General features: G+C 43.4%; 1 protein-coding gene across 7 annotated transcripts in view; it reads right to left on the minus strand.

The window, feature by feature from the left end:
- ndst2a (N-deacetylase/N-sulfotransferase (heparan glucosaminyl) 2a) overlaps positions 1 to 23,239 on the minus strand; it is a 494,353-nt gene that overhangs the window by 78,280 nt on the left and 392,834 nt on the right. For 6 of the 7 annotated variants that reach the window (XM_078531006.1, XM_078531010.1, XM_078531008.1 and 3 more), the window contains one exon: positions 7,704 to 9,065. In XM_078531006.1, coding sequence (XP_078387132.1) covers positions 7,704 to 8,696 — 993 coding nt within the window. In that variant the 5' untranslated portion in view covers positions 8,697 to 9,065. Of the gene's footprint in view, positions 1 to 7,703; positions 9,066 to 9,940; positions 10,051 to 23,239 lie in introns of those variants that run through there. The other variant, XM_078531011.1, reaches the window with a different exon arrangement.

The raw sequence follows: 23,239 nt of genomic DNA on the forward strand, positions 1-23,239 counted from the left end.
ATAACATAAGGCAGCTCAACTCCCCACCCGCCCCTAACCATCTGGCTAAGTGGGAAGTGTTCCCACCATCTGTGTACCCCCAGGCTCTCCTCAAGATTTACATTCTTTTGTGCTGTGTTTGTGTGATCCATAAGTCAGAGAGCTGAGGTAATCCATCAGTATTAATTGAGCAGTACAAAAACTAAAACACTGATTAAAAAAATAACAACATAACACTGGAAGTATGTTTATAGTTGCATTGACTACTAAATTTCCACCCTTCTACTCCAAGTTTGTGATGTGTTTATGATCAGAAAATCTCTGACCAGCTTTGTATTTCTGTCTATCCATGCAGAACTTCATAATTGTCTCTCCTAGGTTTCCAGCTCTGTAAAATCTGTCAGCTTTCACAGTAACTGGAAGCCTGTTGCTAAAAATGTGCCCAAAACCACATCAACCAAAAAGGTTCTTCTTTAATTAATCGGCGGGTTTATTTAATCAAAGAAATGTTTGAACAATATCCACTGCTTACGATCATATTCATCATCCCGTAACCATGGAGATACAGAGCACTGAGGGTCTGAACACCTTCGGAACACACTTAGTGCTGCCAACCCTCCAGGAATTAAAGGTTGATCAGCAGTGAGAAATCCCGAGACAGGCATTCGAGATTATCCAGGAACATGCCCAACCAGAGTTGGCAATGCTAATCATGAAATGCACTTCAAACCAGCTCTCCCCAAGAAACCGGGAGTGAACTGGAGCAAGAGAGAGGAAGAAATGACTGCCACTCAGGTTTAATTTACTCCCTTCCAAAAAGAAACAGAATATGAAAACAGTTCCAGAGCTTTACTCTCCAGTGAAGTGGAAGAGAGGATGACATCTTCACACCAAATCTACATAAATGTTAATCACTCGTTTCCCTTCTCATAAATAACACTCCGAAAAAATCTCTGCCAGCCGGCTAGAAAGAGTCAAAAATAAATCAACTGCCGTCATTCATTCTCCCCAAGTGCTGTTCCACCTCAGGTGAAAATACAACCACTTCACTCGACTGAATGTGCAACAAAAAACAAGGTATAAATAACCCGGTTACTGACACTCAGGCAGGGTCCCATCAGGTTTTGGATTTGGGAATATGTTTTTTCTGGCTGTATTGTACATCGTACCTATAATGCAGACTTGTGGAACTGATTGTTGGCAACATTAAACTGTTGACAAAGCTGGGTCCATACATTCTTTTAAAAGGGATTCAGATCATGGCTTGGAAAAAGAAAGTAATATTGAGTATGGGAAGTGAGCAAGAGAGTGTGAGATTGTGGTGCAGATGCAACATTCAAGTGGGTTGTTCCTGTCCATTTCTGTGATGTGACAGATACATGTTTGTACACCACTCCTCTGCTAATTATTGGTGTTAATTAAAACAATTTGCATTTATATACTGTCTTTGATGTTATACATCATACATATACATTACACATTCAGCCATGAAAGTCATCAATAGCTTCCAGTTTGTAGTTACACCAGACTTTGTGTTTTCCTTTGCATTTTAAGGGCTTGCATTTATACAACTGTGTTCGTAACCTCAGAATGTCACACAGTGTTTTACAGCCAATCAAGTAACACTGTAATGTAAGAAACGCAATGGCCAATTTGTGCACAACAAGCTCCCACAAACAGTGACACGGTAATCGCCAGATAATCTGTGTTCATTTTGCAGGTTGAGGGATGGGTATTAGTCACCTGAAAAATAAATGGACTGGATCTCATTTTAACACTTCATCCAAAATGGTGCCCTTGACGCTACAGCGCTCCCTCAGCATGGCACTGGAGTGTCAGGCTGGATCATGTGGTCAATGGCACTTGAACCCACTACTCAGGAGGTAAGAGTGCTACCAAGGAACCAAGACCAGCATCTTAAGGTAGACACTTCTTACATCTTCCTCAACCTACTATCTATGTGTATTCAAAAAAAAGTCAACTGATTGTCTTTAAAAGGTCTGCATAATTTGGCCCAATTTATATCCCACCCTCTAACCCTGCTTCACTTGAAGAGCACCTCTTGGTCTTCAGTCACTGTGTGCACTATCGCAGGAGATTGACTAGTGATGTACAACTGCAACAAATGCTGGCCTTGCCAGTGCCTCCTGCATTCATGAAAGAATATATAATAAAAAATAAATATCCAAACCCCATTACAGCCACCAGTGCCCTAATCTCCTGCACTTCCCTCGGGTGTTATGTGCAATTGCCCTAGCACGACGCCAAATCTCCGCCTTCTTACATTTAGCATTCCTTCCCTCCAACTCTTCCTCATCTCCTAAATCTCATCCCATGAAGACACTAAGCTCTGCTTGGAACAACGTTCTTAACATCAGACCAGGTGGCGAGATTCAACACCACAGCTGAGCTCAATCCTTGGTTCACCAGAGATCCACGTCAGTTTACTGTTAGCCTGGGGGTGCTGTGCAACAATCAGAAGCCAAAAGCGCGTGGCATTTTTCACCACCATGCCTTAACCTGGGAATACTGAGGTTAGCTGTGGTAGCCCCTACCTCAACTGGTTGACATCAAAAACTAGGTCGGTCGCCAAAACTACTTCGATGTAATATCCTTAACTTCCATCAGACAGCTTCTAAAATATGTTAGATACATGCTGCAATAGGTTCTGACACAAATTCTCAATCGCTTAGTACACACGTATGAAACACAATAAAGTACTGGACATGCAAACTGGCATCAAAGGTCTAACAGGGTTAGACAAAGAGGAGGTGGGGGGGGGCATGTGGGCAGTATAAAGACCAGCATGGAACAGTTGGACCGAGTGGCCTGTTTCTGTGCTGCACATTGTGTGTCATAAATGTCACTTTCATGTTGACTCTATGTTTGCCTAAGTGATCCCATAAAAGGATATTGCATTTACATGTTAGTGACTCTAAGAAACTGGAGAGCACTCAGAGAATATTTTAACTTTGCGATACTGAAGCCTGCCTTCCATGCAGCGCTTGCCACAGCTATTTGTCACCGCAGCAGAATTATGTGGTGCCATGAATCAAAGTTGGGCAGGATTTGTTAGCTCCCGTTAATCTTCAATCAACCTTGTGACAGCTGGCAGCATTTAGAATCCACTCTGTTGCAACAGCATTCTAGAGAATGTCTTTGTTTGGGTGCTATCTAAACAGAGTGCAAGGCACGGGAACTTAGCAGGAATAAAAATGAAGCTTTGCTTTCGCAAACACCTTCAAAGCTTCAGAAGAGATTCCTACCTGCAAACACCAAAATCCACAAATGGGAAATTATTTAAAAAAATAAAATGGATACGTCTTGCAGCCCAGGTTCAGTTAGGCAGGATTTGGCCGCATTACCACAAATTTGAGGCTTGGAGGTGGATTCCATGCAGCGGCTTAAAACAAATACACAGCGGCTTACAAAATATTACGACATATTTACAGCACAGAAACAGACTATTTGGCCCAACTGGTGTTTATGTTCCTCATGAGCCTCCTCCCGCCTCACTTCATCTCACTCCATCAACATCACCTTCTATTCCTTTCTCCCTCATTTGCTTATCTAGCTTCCCCTTAAATGCATCTTCAAGTGCGCACTATGGTAGCGAGTTTCACATTCTAATTACACGCTCAAGCTTAATCACATGAAGGGGAATATAAACACTGGTGCAGATTAGACCAAACGGCCTGTTTCAATGCTGTAAGTTGTATGTAATCCTTTGAAGAGCTCGTTCACTCCTGATTTTCTACATTTGCAGTGTTTATGGAATTCTTAAGCAGTTTCTGGAATCCCAAAAGCATCGCCATTTTGCTGAGTGTCACACTCTCGGGATGTGAGAGTTGGACTCTGAAGAAAGAGAGTGAGAGGAGGAGAACAGCTTTTGAAAGTGGGTGTAGTGGAGGATGCTCAGAATCAACAGGATGGACAGAAAGACAAATGAGCGGGTTAGATCAAGAGTAGAAGCTCTGGAGGAGACCGGAGATCACATGATGTAACCTCCAGGGATACATCCAACCAGAATTGGCAACCGTACTGCTCCCAGGCCTCAATAAAAGGAAGAGGGAGAGCATCAGAAAGAAAAGGAGCAGAAAGTCAGGTGAGTAAATAAAGGATCCCAGTGTGTTATGACCCAGCAATTGGTAAAGCTGAGTTATTTAAAAATCCCAGAGGGAAACTTTAAACAACTGTCATAACCTATAATTTTAAGTAGTTATGTTTGAGATGCAATTCTAAATTCAGGAATCAGACCACCAGTTCTCGAGAGGTTTTATATCAAACCAACAGAAACATTTTATTAATTTACATAGGTTAAAATATGGCTACAAATTACTGCTATCATAACTTTTAACAAATTCCCAAACTAATCTCCATTAAGGCAACAGCGACCCATAGACTTAACCAGACACCAGGCAAAGCATTTTCACCTTACAAATTCAAAATGAGGTTCTTTTCACTTAGGTTCCTGTGGAGACAGTTGGAGGCTTACAGCTGCTTTGATCTTACATTGCCTCTGCCCTGCACACATGAAAACTGCTATCGGTTATATCCAGCACATCTCATTGAATGTAAATTCTCATTGTATCACCAGCCTCTTTGAACTCCACCTCTTCTGACAATAAAACCCCTATCATAGTACCAATTTTATTAGTAATATAAACATATTGCTTGGTCTCTGCTAGCTGGGTGCCAGATTTCACCCCACTTCTTGAATGCTCTATTCAACAAAATGCAAATGTTTACATCTCAAAACTAGTGCACATCAAAGCACCCAGACTAGCTGGCTTTAATCCAATTAAGACACACCCACACACTAAACCTCTACTTTAAAAGAAAAATATTTTCCAATAATATTATATACATTAATAGCTTCATGACAACTGAAAGGAAGCGATCCAAAAATGTAGGAAATGAGAGAAACATTAAAAGGACCAAAGAAAAATGAAGAAAGGGCAACAAACGGAAAAGTGAATACTAGGATAAAAATGCCATCTGTCAAAATTTTAAGTGGACTCAGTATTTGGAATTGTCCACTCTTTAGATTTTGTAATTGGGATTGGAGATTGTCATTGACAATGTATCGGGCCGGTTGTACGCTTTATATCTTGGATTTCTGCAGAGATGACACTAGTTTATATGTGTGCAACAGGTTTTATTCACAGTGCTTTAAAATGTCTACTCCATGCTTCTAGCTTTCTAAAGTTTTGTTTAATTTTCACCTAGTCCATATCCAAGCTTAACCAATCAAGCACAGTTGAGCATCGATAGTAAGCAAGCTCAAAGAACCAAACACAGAACAATTGAACACTACCAGCAAAGATGAGTATAGCTGCTATGGGGAGAATAAAGGTTCAGTGGAACTTCCCTCCACACCAGATCAGCCATGATCTTATCGAACGGAGGATCAGGCTCGAAGGGCCAGATGCCTCCTCCTGCTCCTAAGCCCGATGTTTCCTATGCTCCTTCTACCAGCTTTCACTTCCAGTTTCCGTTCCCCATTCCAAGAAATGCTTTGCATCTATTTTAAGTTTCAAAGTGAGGTTGCAGAGAGCTATGCTGAAAATAGTTTTAAATAACTTGCACATTATAGAATTGACTTGGAAACCTGCCTCTGGATAAGTTACACAAGGAAAATGCCTGGCATTTATTTTGGCAGTTCCAAGTCTTTTTTTTTAAATTGGCTCAAAATTTAAGTTCCTTGTAAAATAATACTCTTTAACAGAAGTAGGAGCATTCACTATATCTGTATTCTACTGTATCCTAAAGCGTAACAGGTTCAAAATAAAGGATTGTCTTGAAAACCTACTTTGGAGAATAGGGATGGTGGTAAGATTGAGGCAGCTACAGCAGTACATATATAAACCAATAGTGTCTATGGGGAAAGAGCAGGGGAGTGGTACTAATTGTGTACCTCTTTCAAAGGGCCAGCAGAGACATGATGGGTCAAATGGCCTCCTTTTATACTGTTTGATTCTAAGATAGGAAGCAACATTTACCTCTCTGGAAGATATGGCTTCTTACATAGGGAGATGTGTTTCTCTGGTCAATGTTAAGCTGCACTAGAGCAGGATATTAAAATAATACTAACCATTCTTTGATTCAATGACAGATTAGACAAATGTAGGCTGCGTGTGATTACTAGGCTAAAAGTGGCATCTGTCAGCATTTTAATTGGACTCTGTATTTTGAATTGTGTCAGCTTGTCCACGCTTCAGATTTTGCAACTGGGATTGGAGGTTGTCATTGACAATGTATCAGGCCGGTTGTATATTTCATATCTCGCAGAGATGACACTAGCTTCTATGTGTGCAACAGGTTTTATGCACAGTGCTGTAAAATGCCTACTCCATGCTTCTAGTTCTTTCTACAGCTTTGTTTATTTTTTTCTCTGAGCCCACACTCAGGCTTAACCAATCAAGCGCAGTTGGGCATCAATAGTAAACAGACTCACATAATCAAACCCAGACCAATTGAACACTACAAGGCCAACTGGAGAGTCTAAATTACCGATGTCTCTGTTCAATGCTCTCCCCCTTCAAAGATTTGTGATGAATTACTTGCTAAACATGCAGCCTTGACAATCTTTTCGTTCTCTGTGGAAGAACTTTCTGGCCTTTGCTCAATAGTTAAGGATTGACATTCTTCAAGATTAGAGAGGGCGCTGAAGAGATTTACTAGAACATTTCCAGGGATGGAAGATTGCGACTTACATGGACAGACTGGAGAAGTTGGGGTTGTTATTCTAAATAAAAGGAATAACAAAGTAACTAAGCTAACTTTGTGGCATAAATCCTCTTCAATTCTTGAACATAACATTATGATAAGGGAAGATATGTATTTGGAAGTTTCCCATTTAAGATCTTGCGATCTCTGAAAAGTAATTTCACTTAGTGGAATCCTGCCAGTCATAGCAGTGCAACTCAAGTATATCTGCAGCCATCAACTGAATGCAACACAAATTCTAAAAACCAAAGATGATCTTCAAAAGGAAGGGATCCAGTCACTTAATCTGCAAAGTCCCTGCAAAGAGCCTCATGTCGACAAAACGTATAAAAAATTTATCAGCATGATTTGATTTTAATTATCAAGGTTTCATGTTTCAGTACTTGAGCTGAATCGGAAATATTTTCTTGGGGCTGAAGTAAAATTCCATATTCCTCAAAACAAGCAATGGTTTGGAAATTCCTTAAAAGCCACCACTGAGGGGTTGGGTGGGGTGGATCTGCCATTGTGAACAATTATGCTGCTGAGCTAATATTCAGAGAAGGTGAGTGCAAATTTCACCTTGGCAGGTTAAGAATTTGAATCCAGTTTTAACTTAAGGAAACAGTACCAGGGATAAGAGGCAGAGACTGTGTTGTTTTTACATCTGTTACGATCTGGATTGTGCTGCCTGACAAGTTGGTGGATGCAGATTCAACAATAATTTTTGAAATAGAATTGGACAAAAACTTAAACAACAACAACATAACCGGCAGGGCCACGGTGCAAAGGACAATTTTGACGGCTCATTCAAAGGCCGGAATTCTACAGCCCCTCCCGCCCGCAGGATGTTACCGTCCTGCCGAAGTCAACAGAATTTTGAATGGCTCGTCACATATTCTGGCCACATCCCCGCTGCAAAGGCCCAAAAAGTCAGCACAGGAACGATGGGCTGAATGGCCTCCTTCTGTGTTGTATCATTCTATGATTCATTGAAAACATTTGGGACTGCTTACCTCAACGTCCATGACTTTCATCCTGGTCCCTTCCTTTCCCACAAAGATGTCGTCAATGTCCACTAAGAGGTAACGGTCGAGGGGCAGACACAGACGCTTGCCCGTAAGGTAGGCAATCGCGTCCACGAAGATCAGCTTGTGGAGCCAGAAGTTTAGGTTGTTTCCAAAGAAGACTCGCTGAATGCCATCGTGCAGTCCCAGGTCCTGGACCACCGTCGCGTGCAGTGCTTTGTGGGTGCTCAGGTGGGGGATGAACTCTGCCGACTTTGTGCTGGCCAGGAGGACCGGTTCATAGGTGCTGTGGTTGGACTGAAAGACTGTCCAGTCATCCCCTGGTAAGGGACCTTGTTCCACTTCGTTGGCCCGCGTCACGTAAAGTAGCGGGGCATTTGGGTTGATGTGATAGTCCTTCAATCCGAGGTTCGAGTGCAGGTACAGAGGGAAACCCTTGAGTTGAGCGCTTAGCAAGCTGTTCTCATTGGCTTTGAAGAAACCAATAATTCCAACGCTATACTCTATACAGTATTTATCCAGCAGCTCCCTGTTCCAGGCATCCAGGTTCACATATTTCAGAACATTTTCATATACAATGAGGGCATATCGCCCCCGATCTTTGTCTGTTAAGGTTGGCACATCCCCTTTTCCTGGGGCTATTTCTATCCTATATTTAAAGCGGCTGGACTCCAAAATGGCCACAATTTCTTGACCTAGTTGCGAATAAATACTTTCGGCAAAAACCAGGACCACTGGGTCAGTCCTCGACGTGTCCACTGCGGGCATAAAGCGCCTGAGTGACTGCGGCGGCAGGGACATTCTGTGCTGACTGTTGCAATCACTGATAGGCAAGGGCAGGGCCTCCTTAATCTTCGGGCTGTTGGTCACATAGTACGCCAAGAAACACATGGAGATCAGGCTGAACGCTATCAGCAATAAAATCAATCGGTGCAGCTCCAACTGGCGGAAATTCCGTACAAACTTCCAAAAATTAACCATTGTGAGCACGGGGTGGCTTTAGCCTCAGAGAAGAGTCTGAGAGAGGTCCACACAATAGCAGTGATGACCAGCAGCAGCAAGCAGTAATCCACTCCTCAGTAACTGCCATTTATTCTACGTGACCATGGCAAAACAATCCCATCGCTCTCTGGCTGGGGCTCGTCCTTCCTCCTCACCACCCGCCCGCCCGCCCCACCAACCACTCCTCCACTTTCAGGCTTCAACTGGCACTAGACTGGGTGCCGAGAACCCAGCCATCTTGAAGAACCCAACACTGCCGCTGCCACTTTGCCTTGAAAGGTGACCGTTCAAGTTCCTTGCCAGGCGAGATCATCAGACATTCTCTCCCGGGGGTGGTGCCTTGGAAACCTGCAACACACAAACAAACAGATACAGGTGAATGACAGCTCACAACGCCAACTAACCGGCGCCTTATCAGCTTGGGAGTAAGACATGTGATTTGCGCCCATGGTGATCGATCTGCAACAAGTGGGTTGAATGGCTCGCTACCCGTGTACCACAATGAAGCTGGAAAAGTCCCAGAGGCTCCGCAAACCATTTCTGACTGATAACAATGCACTGGCCTCGCATGTGCAATTGCATTTATATAGCACCTCTAACAGAGTAAACCATCCCAAGGCTTATCAAACAAAACAACACATAAGGTATTATTAGGACAGATGACCAAAAGCTTGGTCAAAAAAGTAGGTTTTCAGGAGCACCTTAAAGGTGGTATTGAGGGGTTTAAGAGATGGAATCTCCGGTGTTAGGGGTCCAGACACACTGGCATGGACATGATGGGCTGAAGAGTCTTCTTCTGGTGCTGTAACGATTCCATGATTCTAGTACGCGTATTGCCAAAAAGTATTGGATAAGTCAAACAGCTAAGCTAACAGTAATGAGTATAAAAGGTGCAATATAAATCTGTTCTTTTTAATCACCCAGCTAACTTGCTGAGACAGAAACAAAAACAAAAATAGCTGGAGAAACTCAGCAGGTCTGACAGCATCCGTGGAGAGAAAGATAGAGTTAACGTTTTGAGTCCGTATGACTCTTCTTCAGAGCTGCTGAGACAGAGGCTTTTCTCTGCCCCAGCTACTTTGGGAATCTGTTCCCAGTTTTGCACAGCACAGTAACCCTCCTGTTTTTTTTCAGCAAAACCTAATCTGTTTTAAGCTCTACATTTTTGAATCCTTGTTTGGTTTCAGTTTGGTTTCAGTTCTCGCACTGGCAATCTTCCTCACCCCTCTCCACTGCTTATATCAAGACAGGCTCCACTTTCCTCCTGGAAGACTCCCACCCTGGTGCAATATCAGTGTCAGTGTCTGGTAAGGACAGGACTGACCCAAAAGCCAGGTTCTTGCTTCAGCTTTGTGCAGTTTGCCTCCGTGCAGCATCGGGACGCTGACGTGTTTTCAGTGCACTGACATAAGCCTCGGCACCTGCCTGGCTGCATTCCAAAGTCCAAGGTTTACGGCAACGTAAACAACACTGACCTCAGGCAGTTGCGTCTTATCTCAAGCACTGGAAGACACACACACACCAACAGCTAAACCCACAAGGAGCAAAAGCAAGATACTGTGGACGCTGGAAATCACAAAGAGACAGAAAATGCTGGAAAAGCTCAGCAGATCAGGCAACAAATAACAACAACTTGCACCTTTTGTGTAGTGAAATGTCCAAAAGCACTTTGCAGGTAGCGTCTATTGAGAGAGAAACGGAGGGTTAATGTTTAAGGTCAGCTTGACTTTAATTGGACAGGCAGGATTTCCACAGAATCAGGAGGAACGCTGATTATCTGCTCTTTCTCAATATGAAGGGTATAATCGAGTGGGACACAGAACTGGCATTGCACCCCCCATCCTACCAGACAGAGTCTGGTTAAACTCACCCTGGTTAGCACTGTGCCTTTCCACAGATGCTACCTGACCCTGAGTTTGCAGCATTTTCTGTTTTTGTTTTGTGATAAACTAAAGGCCATGTTGATCTGAGTTCATACTGATAGGAGAAATGTTGCACAGCACTGATGGAACTTTTTCTACCTCTGAAACTACAAAGTAGCAGTGATTACACTTGCCTTCCTCGGCAAGATAACTTTCATACATCAGCCTACTGCAAGATAAGGGAAAGAACATGGAACAGGAGAGGGCCATTCAGCCCCTCGAGCCTGCTCTGGCATTCAATGAGATCATGGCTGATCTCGTATCTAAACTCCATTTACCCTTGCTATCCCTTAACGTCCAAAAATCTATTGATTACAGTCTTGAACATTATCTTCAACATACTCAACAGCTCCCTCCCTACACCACATGGACTGCAGCAGTTCAAGAAGGCAGCTCACCACCACCTTCTCAAGGGCAATTAGGGATGGGCAATAAATGCTGGCCCAGCCAGCGAAGCCCACATCCCATAAATGAATAAAAAAGAACTGAGCATCCACAACCCTCTGGGCTAGAGAATTCCAAAGATTCATAATCCTTCAGGTGAAGGGATTTTTCATCTCAGCCTTAAACAGCCAACCTCTTATCCCGAGACGTTGATCCCTCGTTCTAGACTTTTCAGACAGAGAAAACAGCTTTGCAGTGTCTTAGCAAAGAACTTGCATTTGTACATCACCTCATCCTGCCTCTAGGATGCCCCAATGTATTCACAGTCAATGATTCACCTTTGCAAGTATAGTCACCACTGAAGTATAGGCACAACATCGGCCAATTTGTGCAAAGAGAGACCCAGAAGCTGCAAAAGGAATAAGACCATAAGACATAGGAGCAGAAGTAGGCCATTTGGCCCATCGAGTCTGCTCCACCATTTAATGAGATCATGGTTGATCTGATAATCCTCAACTCCACTTTCCTGCCTATTCCCCATAACCCTTGATTCTCTTACTGATTAAAAAAATCTGTCTATCTCAGCCTTGAATATACTTAATGACCCAGTCCCTACAGCCCTCTGCGGTAAGTAATTTCACAGATTCACTACCCTCTGAGAGAAGAAATTCCTAATCTTTGTCTCAAATGGGTGACCCCTTACTCTGAGATTATGCCCTCTGGTCCTAGACTCTCCCACAAGTGGAAACAACCTCTCAGCATCTACCCTGCCAAGCCCCTTAAGAATCTCATAAGTTTCAATAAGGTCATCTCTCATTCTTCTAAACTCCAGTGAGCACAGGCCCAACCTACTCAACCTCTCCTCATAAGAAAATCCCTCCATACCCAGGATCAACCTGAAAGATGGTATGATCAAGATTGAGATGTCAGACTGGATTAGCACTGGAGTGAGGCTTGATCTTACAACCCTCAGACTCAAAGTGAGAGTGCTGCCAACTGAACAAAAATCGAAGCCTATCAAACTGACACTTCAGAAATTTCACACTAACAAGTTATATTCATGTTCCAGAACAACTTTTTTTTTTGAAGTTTTCAAATTCAGAGACTGTTTACTTTGAAAGTAATTATGTTGTGGGAAATTCACTACTGTACAACACAACTGCCCGTGCTGCACAAGAGGCATTTTCACTTCCTAAAGGTAGCTGGGTTAGTGAGTGTCCAAAATCTCTAACATCAGCTCTAAACTGTCCTTAACAAAATGTAAACGACTAATAACCAAAAATCACTGCAGCGTGAGTGAAATTTCCGTGTCTTCAACACAAGTGACCACAAACCCCAACTTTGAGATCCCTTGTTTCACAAGGGGCAATGGAGCCTTCTCTGTCCCCACATTTTCAATCCTCTGTCACCTTCCTTTCTCACCCTGCAAACCCCAGGGTAATTCTGCTGCAGCTGTTTCTACTCCCTCTGGACACAACGTTTTACAATTTATATAAACGACTTGGATGAAGGGACTGATGGTATGTGCTAAATTTGTTGCTGATGACACAGAGATAGGTAGGATAGTAAGATGTGAAGAGGACACAACAAAGCTACAAATGGATAGAGAAAGTTTTAATGAGTGAGCAAATACCTGACAATTGGCATATAATGTGGGAAAGAGTGAAATTGTCCATTTTGGAAGGGAAAATAAAAAAGCATATAATCTAAATGGTGAGAGATTGCAGAGCTCTGGGATGCAGAGGGTTCTGGGTGTCCTAGTGCATGAATTGCAAAAGGCTAGTATGCAGTGAGCTAGTAGAGTGTTATCATTTATTGTGAGGGGAATTGAATACAAAAGTAGGGAGGTTATGCTTCAGTTACACAAGGCATTAGTAAAACCACATCTGGAGTACTGTGTACAGTATTGGGCTCCTTAATTAAGGAAGGATGTAAATGCATTGGAAGCAGTTCAAAGAAGGTTTACCAGACTAATACCGGGAATGGGCATGTCATCTTATGAGGAAAGGTTGGCCAGACTAGGATTGTATCCACTGGAGTTTAGAAGAGTAAGAGGTGGCTTGATTGAAACATATAAGATCCTGAGGGGTCTTGACAGGGTGGATATGGAGAGGTTGTTTCTCCTTGTGGGAGAATCTAGTACTAAGGGTCACTGTTTAAAAACAAGGGGTCACCCATTTAGGACAGGAATGAGGAAAAAATTCTCTCTCAGAGGGTTAAGCCTCTTTGGAACTCTTCCTCAAAAGGCGGTGGAAGCAGAGTCTTTGAATATTTTTAAGGCAAAGGTAGATAGATTCTTGGATTGACAAGGGGGTGAAAGGTTATTGGGGGTGGGCAGGAATGTGGGGTTGAGGTTACATTCAGATCAGCCATGATCTTATTGAATGGCGGAGCAGGCTCGAGGGGCCGAGTGGCCTCCTCCTGCTCCTAATTTGTATTTTTCTATGTACATCTGTTGTTATTTTACTTGTCCTATTATCACCTCCTTTTGCTTTGCACCATTATCAGTTCTGTCATTTAAATCATCGCTGCTTTGCACAGACTTTCCCACCTGGATCTTTCCCTGTACCTGTAAATCAGTAAAACCACTGCAGATACTGGAAATCAGAAAATTAGAACAGAAAATGCTGGAAATACTCAGCAGGTCAGGCAGCGTCTGTGGAGAGAGAAACAGAGTTAACGTTTCAAATCAATGGACTTTCTTCAGAGCCAAAAGATGATCATCTCTTTGCAGTTTCCAGGCCTGACTGAAGGTTATTGAGCTGAAACATTGACGCTGTTTCTCTCTCCTGAACTCCAGGGGTATCGCGTTTACTGTGCGAGAGAAAATGATCCAAATAATTGAATGTGGTCTTCAAGCCGGTTCCAGAGTGATGTCTGTAGCCACTAAATGTCAGGTGATAATTGCAAAGTGTTGCTGCAATTTCCTGTTCGTCTGAGTGCTCGTCTCGAGGCAGTGAAACCATCGCTCATTGCCACAGGAGAACATAATACATTGCCAGATTGTGACCAGCATCTATCCCCATGTATCACAGTCTTAAAGAGCACTTTTACTCAACATGAAACACATAGGGGCTCTCCTTCCCACATTTTGCTCTCCTGAAGGTGTGGATTGAAATGGCAGCCCCTAGTAACATGTCCAAGTGGCCATCCTGCTGGTGAGAGCATTTAGGAACCCGTCTCCAGACCAGTGCAGTACCAAGGGAGTGCTGCACTGTCAGAGGTGCTGCCTTTCGTTAGAGACATTGAGCTACAACCCAAGGTGCAGCCCAAAGATTCCTTGATTGGCACTATTTTAATGAAGACCAGGGGAGCCCTGGCCAACATTCATCCCTCAATCAACATCACAAAAGCAAGTCATCTGGTCATTATCAAATTGCTGTTAGGGGAAGCTTGCTGTGCGCAGATTGGCTGCATTACAACAGTGGCTACACTTCAAAAAAATATTTCACTGACTGTAAAACGCTTTGGGATGTCCCGAGGTTCTGAAAGGTGCTACAGAAATGCAAGATTTTTCTTTTTCAATCTTTCATTCCACACTTTTCCACAGTGGCACCAAGGTGCAAAGAGTTTTCAAAATCGACAGCTAAAACTCTGAATAACTTTTGGTTCCTTTGCGAGTGATTGCAGCAAACATCTAAAGAAAGACCTTGCGTTTCTCACAAACCTTAGTTTTTCTCTCCCGGCATCCAGAGGCGCGTCGTGCCAATGCTGGGAACGTGCAAATGAATTTGCAGACAGCAACAGTCCCTTAAACAGCAGATGAGATGAATCATTGAATCTCACAGCATAGGGGAGGCCATTCAGCCCATCATTCCTGCTCGAGCTCTTTGAAAGAACCTTCCAATTAGTCCCACTCCCCTGATCTTTCCCCATAGCTCTGGAGATTTATCTATATTTCTGCTCAGCTGTTGCTTCCTCAATATTACCAGCCCCTCACCAGAGCAGGTTTCCAAGATGATTATTCATTTAAAACACAGGTTACTTGAAACTATTGCATTTAGCGTACAGTTGAATATGGATACAATGAACGTTCCTCCTTCTGTTCAATAGGTATTATTTTATTTAGGACACACATTTTGAACAGGCTAAATGACTTGGAACTGCCAAAATAAATTCCAGGCAGTTAGTTTGCATGGTTTGCTCCAAGGCACATTTTCAAGTTAGGTTTTTAATATGCCAAGTTATTTAAAACTGTTACAGACACGGTGCTAGGTGGAGTTGCTTGGCACAGTATCCCAGCTCTGTATAAGCAGTTCATCCACTTTTCTAGGGGAGTTTTTGGGTGAGTTAGGAATGTTGGCCAGAACAGCAGAAGAAATCTCAGCTCTTCCAATAGTGTCTTGGGCGCTTCACACCCACCCGAACGCGCTGCTGGGGCCCCAATTTAACATCCCATCCCAATGTTAAGGTGCTGAAATGCCAGTCTTCATCATGTGCTCAAGCCTTGCAGTTTTTGAAAAATTAAGAGAAAAGCTGAAGTAGAATAGAGGCTGAGGGTTACAAAATGAACTGCAGCAAAGTCACAAGGATGTTCACTAAACTGTCATGGCGGCCAAGTGAAACTTGCACATTTTGCCTATTAAACCCCCCATGCACAGATTGCATTACTCCAATGCTCTTCAGCCCAAACTCCCACTCTCTATCCTTAGCTCATCCACAACTGTACTGCCAGCACTAATGTTGTGCTCACCCACCACTTGCGTGTGCAGTGACCTACACTGGCTCACGGCCGCCCCCCCAACCAGTGAATCACATTTCACATTCGCACCCTTGGGTTCGAATCCCTCCATAGCCTCGCACCTCCCTACGTCTGTCACCTCCTGCAGCCCCTACAAGCCCTGAACAGCCATTTCCTTTGTCTCTGTTCTCCCATGGATCCCCTACTCTGCGCCCTACCCCAACATTCACTTTATCCATATCCAACTGTATGTTAAATGCAATCATTTCAAGTGACCTGTGTTTTAAATGAAATGAATAACTGTCTTAGAAACCTGCTCTGGGAAGGGGTGTGGGTTGCCAGTCCTCCAGGATTGGCCTGGAGTCTTTAGGAATTGAAGACCAATCTCCAGGACACTGCTGTGTGCAGCCCTGGAGAAACATCATCGGGACTTTAAAATATATAGTTTTTTTTTGTCACTTTCTTTGGGCATTGCTCTAAGATAAGTTGAAAGTGGGAAAGAAGGCTGATGGGCAAGCATTAGCTTGGGGAATGAGTCTTTTTGCTTTCAAATTGGAGTAGGAAGGCTGCATATCACAAGGATGGATGTGTTGGGTGACTAATGGCTGGAGTGGTGGGGGTGTGGGGGGAAAGTCATGTGGTGAAACCTCCAGGAATACATTTAATGGTAGTTGGCAACCTAAGGGAGTGGAGATATTGAGGAAGCAACATCAAAGCTACAATATGGATAAATCTGCAGGGCTGCAAGGAAAGTGCAGCAGTGGGATCACTGCTGGATGTCTCTCCGTAAAGCATTCCACCCCACCCCTCTCCCGACCTCTTCTTTAAGACTCACCCAAAGTGCATCTCTTCGACCAGATGTTTGGTCAGCCCTCCAAACATTCCTCCTTTCGCTCAACATTGTGTTTTTCCTAATGTCCTACGAAATGCGTTGGACATTCTTTTCTAAAGGCACTATCTCAATGCAGGTTGTTATTTTACCTCTTCCTCCAAAGCTAAGTTGAGGCTGGAGAGACAGACTGAGCAGTCCAACAGCAAGCTGCGACCCCAACCTGTCACTCAGGGTGGGAGATGGTGGATTACGAAGCGTATTATTCTTTAAGCCTGCCTTCTCTGCAGCATGTAGATACCAGCGAGCTAAATGCACCCAACAATTTGTGTAGAGACCAGTATTTGGAGTCTGCAAGCTGTTTCAGAAACATTACTCTGCGGGATTGAAACAGCTAATTGCACTTTACCCAGAGTTAATTTTCCTTTAGAAATTAAATTAATAGATTCAGCCCTAACTTCCTTGAAAATATATAGCTGAAGGCAATTGCTAAATGTGCTTTCGAATCAGTAATGCAGAAGAAACATCAACCACAGTATCACAATACTCACTCTGCAGCTCAGTTTAGTTGACACTGCGGTAGTTTGGAGCCTTTGAAAGACCTGAATACACTATTAGTTTTCCCTCTTTCACACTGTTGCACATGTTACAGAACAGAAAGAACATGTAAAAATGCCTCTCTTCACCTTTGAAAATCAACAAATTATTTTGAAGTGTAGTCACTGTTGCTATGTGGGCAAATGTAGCAGCTAATTTCTACACAGCAAGATCCCGCGCACAGCAAGGAGTTGGATGACCGGTTAATCTGCCCTTGGTGGTGAATGTTGATAGATGAATCTTGGCAAAGATACGGAAGAACTCCCTCACTCTCAGTTCCTGGGCTTTTTCCAGCATTCCTTTGCTCACAGAGGAGCTGTTTCACGAATTTTAGAAGCAGCTAGATTGGTCTTTGGGCTGAACAGGCTGTCTTCTCCCAAACAAAGTCTCGGTGGATTCACTGTTCTTTTCATAAATCATACCATTTGCATGTCTCTGCTGGATTCGATTTCCAATGCCAGTAAACAAGCCTTGCATCTTTCAAGATGAGATTTTTCTTGCTCGTAATTAAACCCTGAGGATGGGTCACATGATCTTTTCATACCTCAAAGACCGAGCGTCTCCAGTTGCAATGAACTGCTACTTGTTTAATTTGGGAATGACAGGAAATTGTGTTAACACTTCAAAACAGCCAATATATAGGAGCAAAGCCAGGCTGGCGCTAAAGCCAAGTCCTACGCTGCCCTCATGGCCTCCTTCTGTGCTATATCATTTTATTCTACAATTTCCAGCAGGGTGCACTGCCTGGGATCTCTGGGCAACTTCTGCTTGCCTAGCCTCATGGGCTGAAGCCGATTCTAGCGATGACTTGACAGAGACTAAATACAGTATAGTCTAGGGGCTAGTCCTACAAACTTCCCATTATCTACTTCCCAGGACATGGCTCCGTTGGTAACACTCTCACCTCTGACTCACGAAAGCTGTGGATTCGAAGTCCCGCTCCAGAGACTTGAGCACAAAAGTCAAGGCTGATGCTCTTGTGCAGTGCTGAGGGAGTGCTGCCCTGTCAGAGGTGCCATCTTTCAGGTGAGACATTAAACCAAAACCCCAGCTGCCCTTTCAGGTGGATGTAAAAGATCCCACGGAGCTATTTCAAAGAGGAGCAGCGGAGTTCTCCCCAGTATTTTGGCCGATATTTATCACCCAATCAACATCACAAAAAACAAATGATCTGGTCACTATCACATTGCTGTTTGTGGGAGCTTGCTGTGCACAAATGGCTGCCGTGTTTCCTGCATTGCAACAGTGACTATACTTCAAAAAAGTACTTTGTTGACTGTAAAGTGCTTTGAGATAACCGGTGGTCATGAAAAGTGCTACATAAATGCAAGACTTTCTTAACTTCAGATAGAGTCTCTGGGCCAGGAAGCCTGGGCCTTGCTTTTGCCTGGATTGAAAATCTTACTTTCCAAGTTGGAATCATTTCCGCAGCATGTTTACATTGAGAAAGGTGCCTGCAGGGCAATGTGAGGCCAACCGATCATCACCTGCCCAATGAGGAGAGCTTTGTGGTGGTAAAACTACTTGGGCCCAGATACCCCAAAGCAGCAACAAATGCCCCTTTGTTAAATTAGTAGTGTGCTCCATCACCCATCAATCACAGGCACTGGCTCACCTGGTTCTGTTTTCGCTGAATTTCATTGGACAGTGGAGTGGGCATTAAAAACCAGCAGGAAAGTAGTGGGAGATTAGGAGAGAGCTCAAGAAAGACCACTGGGGCAATCAAAAAAACACTCCTAGTATCAGCTGGAAGAAGTAATTTCTGTGATGTTCATGCCTCTCCGTGAACCCTCAACCAGAGTCCTCTGTTCCCTTTTCTTTTTACTCTTTTCATGAAATGCGGGCATCACTGGCAAGGCCGGCAGGTGTTGCCCATCCCTAATTGCCCCTGAACTGAGTGGCTTGCTAGACCATTTTCAGAGGGCACTTAAGAGTCAGTCACATTGCTGTGGGTCTAGAGTCACAGTGGCCAGATCCAGGTAAAGATGGCAGATTTCCTTTCCTAATGGACATCAAAGAATCAGATGGGTTTTTACAACAATAGATGGTAGTTGTATAGTTTTATATTCCAGATTTCTTAATTGAATTTAAATTCCACCAGGTGGGATTTGAACCAGTGTAGCTGGAGCATTAGCCCGGGCCTCTGGATTCCTAGTTCAGTGACATTACCACTACGCCACCATCTCCACACTATTCCTTCCCTGTCCCAATTTTCTCATCCCTTTATTCTCTTCGTCCCCTGAAGCCAATGGTTAATGATGAGCTGCACACTCATAGGCACTGCCAACTCTCCGATACCGTAACACTGTATTCCTTCTGAGCTCAATACCCTACCTAAGGTATGGTGCCCAGAACTGCTCAAAATGCACCAGGTGTGGTCTAACCACAGTTTTGTAGAGCTGAAGAATGACTTCTAGCTGCTGCTATTCAAAGCACGTAGATATAAAGACCTGTATTCCATCAGCCTTTCTGATTATGTTCAGAACCTGTTCATGACATTTTAATGATCTGTGTACTGGAATCCACCACCGCCCTGCAACCACTCCCCCCCACAGCTCCAGAGTCCCCTCAAACACCCACCCACCCCCACCCCCATTGCTAACTTACCATCATTTAGAAAGTGACCCCTTCTATCCAAGCCTCACATTTGCCAACACTGAAATCCATTTGCTGCAGTTTTGCCTATTTACTTAGACTATATCTCTTTCTAATTGTATTTTTTCACCCACAATACTGCCCACCTTTGTGCCATCGACAAATTTGGATATGTGGCTTTCTATCCCATCAGCTAAGCTGTTAATAAATGTGGTGAATAGTTGCAGCCCAAACACAGATCCCTGCAGCACGCCACAAGTGAAGGACACGTTGAGAAAATTAATTGGCCTGTCATTACACCCTGGTCAGGGCGAGGAGGAGTGGAACAGCTTTTAAAATTCAATAAAACAGACTTGAATATTGCTCGTAGACAGCCGCGGGGAGTCTTTTCTGAAATGTGGGCTGCTTTTGAAATGATCACTCTTCACCTGCCATTTAAATCAGGTTGTTAATCCTGTTCAGTCTTGGAAAGCTGCCAATGATGGGAAAAGAGGACATTTTGTTCAGGTAGCCAAACCCGAGTTTATCTCCTCCAATAACAATGAACCGTAAAGGAATGAAGGTTCTCAAGTCCGTGCAGACTGTTGGCCAAACCAAGTGACCAGCAGTAATCAATCTGACAGTCAGCCACAACCAAGCAACTTCAAGGTGTATCCAAATCACCTCACCCAACATAGATGTTGGTCATGAACTGGAGGATATTGTTATTGTTATTTCCGTAGTTTCACATTCTTTCCCTCGAAACTTTTCAGTCGCTTTGGAATTCCCCCCTAAACCTCTCCGCTTCTCTCAGAACCAAAGCTCTGGTGAAAGCTCGTCAACCTGAAGCATTAACTCTGTTCTCTCTCCACAGATACTGCCTGACCCGCTGAGTGCTTGCAGCATTTTCTGTTTATAGTTCAGATTTTCAAGTATCTGCAGTATTTTAATCTTTGCTTCCTCTTTCCTCCTCCCTCTTTAAGATGCTCCTTAAATCTTACCTCTTTGACCAAGCTACCTCCACCTTGTGTGGCCTGGAGTCAAATTTTCATTAATAATGCTTCTTGTAAAGTAGCTTGGGACATTTTACCATGTTGAAGATGCTACGTAAATGCAAGTTGTTGTCAGTAGATACGAAGTATCACAATCGTTTGAAAGGTAAATGACACAAGGTCTGGTGAGGGTGGTATAAAGTTTAAATCAACACGCAGGGTCATTTGCAGATATCTCAAGTTGAATATTTCTGAGAAGAGAAATTACCAGAAGACTTGGGGAGATTACAGTTCCCCAACTGCTTCTCCATGGCAACATCTCGGCCAGAGTTCACTTGTAACCAATCAGCACCCCTTTTCTCCTGTAGTATAAGTGGTTTTTTTTAATTCATTCATTAAATGTAGACTTCGCTGGCTGGGCCAGCATTTATTGTCCACCCCTAATTGCCCTTAAGGTGGTGGTGGTGAGCTGCCTTCTTGAACCGCTACAGTCCCTATAGTGTAGGTACACCCACAGTGCTGTTAGGGAGGGGGTTTCAGGACTTTGGCCCAGCGACAGTGAAGGAACAGCAATATATTTCCAAATCAAGGTGGTGAGTGACTTGGAGGGGAACTTGTAGGTGGTGATGTTCCCATCTATCTGCTGCCCTTGTCCTTCTAGATGGTAGAGGTTGTGGGTTTGGAAAGTGCTGTTGAAGGAGCCTTGGTAAGTTGGTGCTGTGCATCTTGTAGATGGTACATACTGCTGCCACTGTGCATGAATGGTGGAGTGAGTGTATGTCCAAGGCAGTGGATGGGGTGCCAATCAATGGACTGTTTTTTTCTGGATGGTGTCGAGTTTCTTGGGTGTTGTTGGAGCTGCCCTCATCCAGACAAGTGGAGAGTATTCCATCACATCCCTGACTTGTGCATTGCGGATGGTGAACAGGCTTTGGGGAGTTAGGAGGTGAGTTACTCGTCTCAGAATTCCCAGCCTCTGACCTGCTATTGTAACCACAGTATTTATATGTCTGGTCAATAGTAACCCCCCACCCCAGAATTTAATACTGGGGATTCAATGGTGGCAATGCCATTGTGTGTCAAATATCGTGATTGTTTGAAATTTGGCATTCTTGCATTTGTCCTGATGAGTGCAGGGCGAAAAATGTCAGCAACACGTCTCTCTTTTCAGCAAGATCAAATGTCTGTACTACCTAGCGACTGTTTGTATAACTCAAGTTGCTGATGCCATCATGATTTCAGGGTACCCTACCAAGGAAGCACCATGAACGGCCCATTTAAACTAGAAAAATTGGGAAATAGCTAATAAGGCTCAACAAGTCAGGACTACTTCAGGAAGAAGCTGCCAGGGTTAAGGGAAATTGGCCCAAGGACACTGTTGAGTAATAAAAGTTGGTGTGAAAATTACTTTAATTTTTGACATGATGTATGGATTTTACTTTTGAAGTATTGCCCTCTCATCTATAGAAGTAGATATAGCAATGCTTACAAAGCATAATTATTCTTTTCATGGAGGAGAACTGATTAACGCTTTTCCATCAATATATTAGTCAGCTGTGGAAATATCAATAGTCATTTAAATCGCAAAGTAACTTCACAAGATCGATTCGGCTGAGATAAGTCAAATAGTTTTTGTTGCCATTTTCTCCACGAGTGTAGTTAGTGATACAGAGTTCCTGGTGTCAATGACTTTCTTCATGCATGATCTAAAAATGGGAAGCCTTTGGCCCGAATCTCAAGTCTCCGTATCCCAGCACAGATCACTGGGTAGTTAACTATCAGAAACAGGAATTCTGGAAAAGGAGAATTAATGGCAATAGATCACCTAAACTAGAGAGCCCGAGAGGGGCAGAGGAAAACTTACTCAAATGGAACAAGGAATGAAAGACTTCAGTTATGTCTAATGACTGGAGAAGCTGGGCTTATTCTCCTTAGAGCAAAGAAACCCGAGAGGACAGTTGATAAGGGTGTTAGGTTTCCATTGGCGGAAGGGTCAGTAACTGGAAGGCAACAATTTAAGGCGATTGGCAGAAGAATCAGAGTTAACCCAAGGATAAACAAATTTATGCAGCAGGTTGTTAAAATTTAGGGTGGTGGAAGCAGATTAAATAGTAAAAGGGAATTAGATAAATACTTAAAGAGAAAAAAATGCAGGGATTTGGGGTAAGAGCAGGGAAATGAGACTAGTTGAAGCAGGCACAGACACAATGGGCCAGACAACCTATGGCCATTCCCCATCACCTCAGTTTCAACAGAAACCCCTCCATATTAAAGCCATGAATTTTCAAGAAAATGATGATAACTGTACAGGTGAACGAAGTAGGAAGATGGCTCAGGGCAACTTGTTTACGGATGATTAGTTTTAAAAGCAGCTGTAATTACACTCTTTAATGCAGAATAAGAAATAGCAGTAAGATGAATGGCCGGTTAGTGTGTTTTTGGCGGGGCTGAGGGAAAAAATGTGGTTTAGTGTACCAGAATACCCTGGTCACGGGAGAAATGTTAGCCAGGACATACTGCTCTTCCTTAGATATCATGGGATC

This window comes from Cetorhinus maximus, chromosome 27 (assembly GCF_964194155.1).
Source record: "Cetorhinus maximus chromosome 27, sCetMax3.hap1.1, whole genome shotgun sequence".
Classification (NCBI taxonomy): Eukaryota; Metazoa; Chordata; class Chondrichthyes; order Lamniformes; family Cetorhinidae; genus Cetorhinus; species Cetorhinus maximus.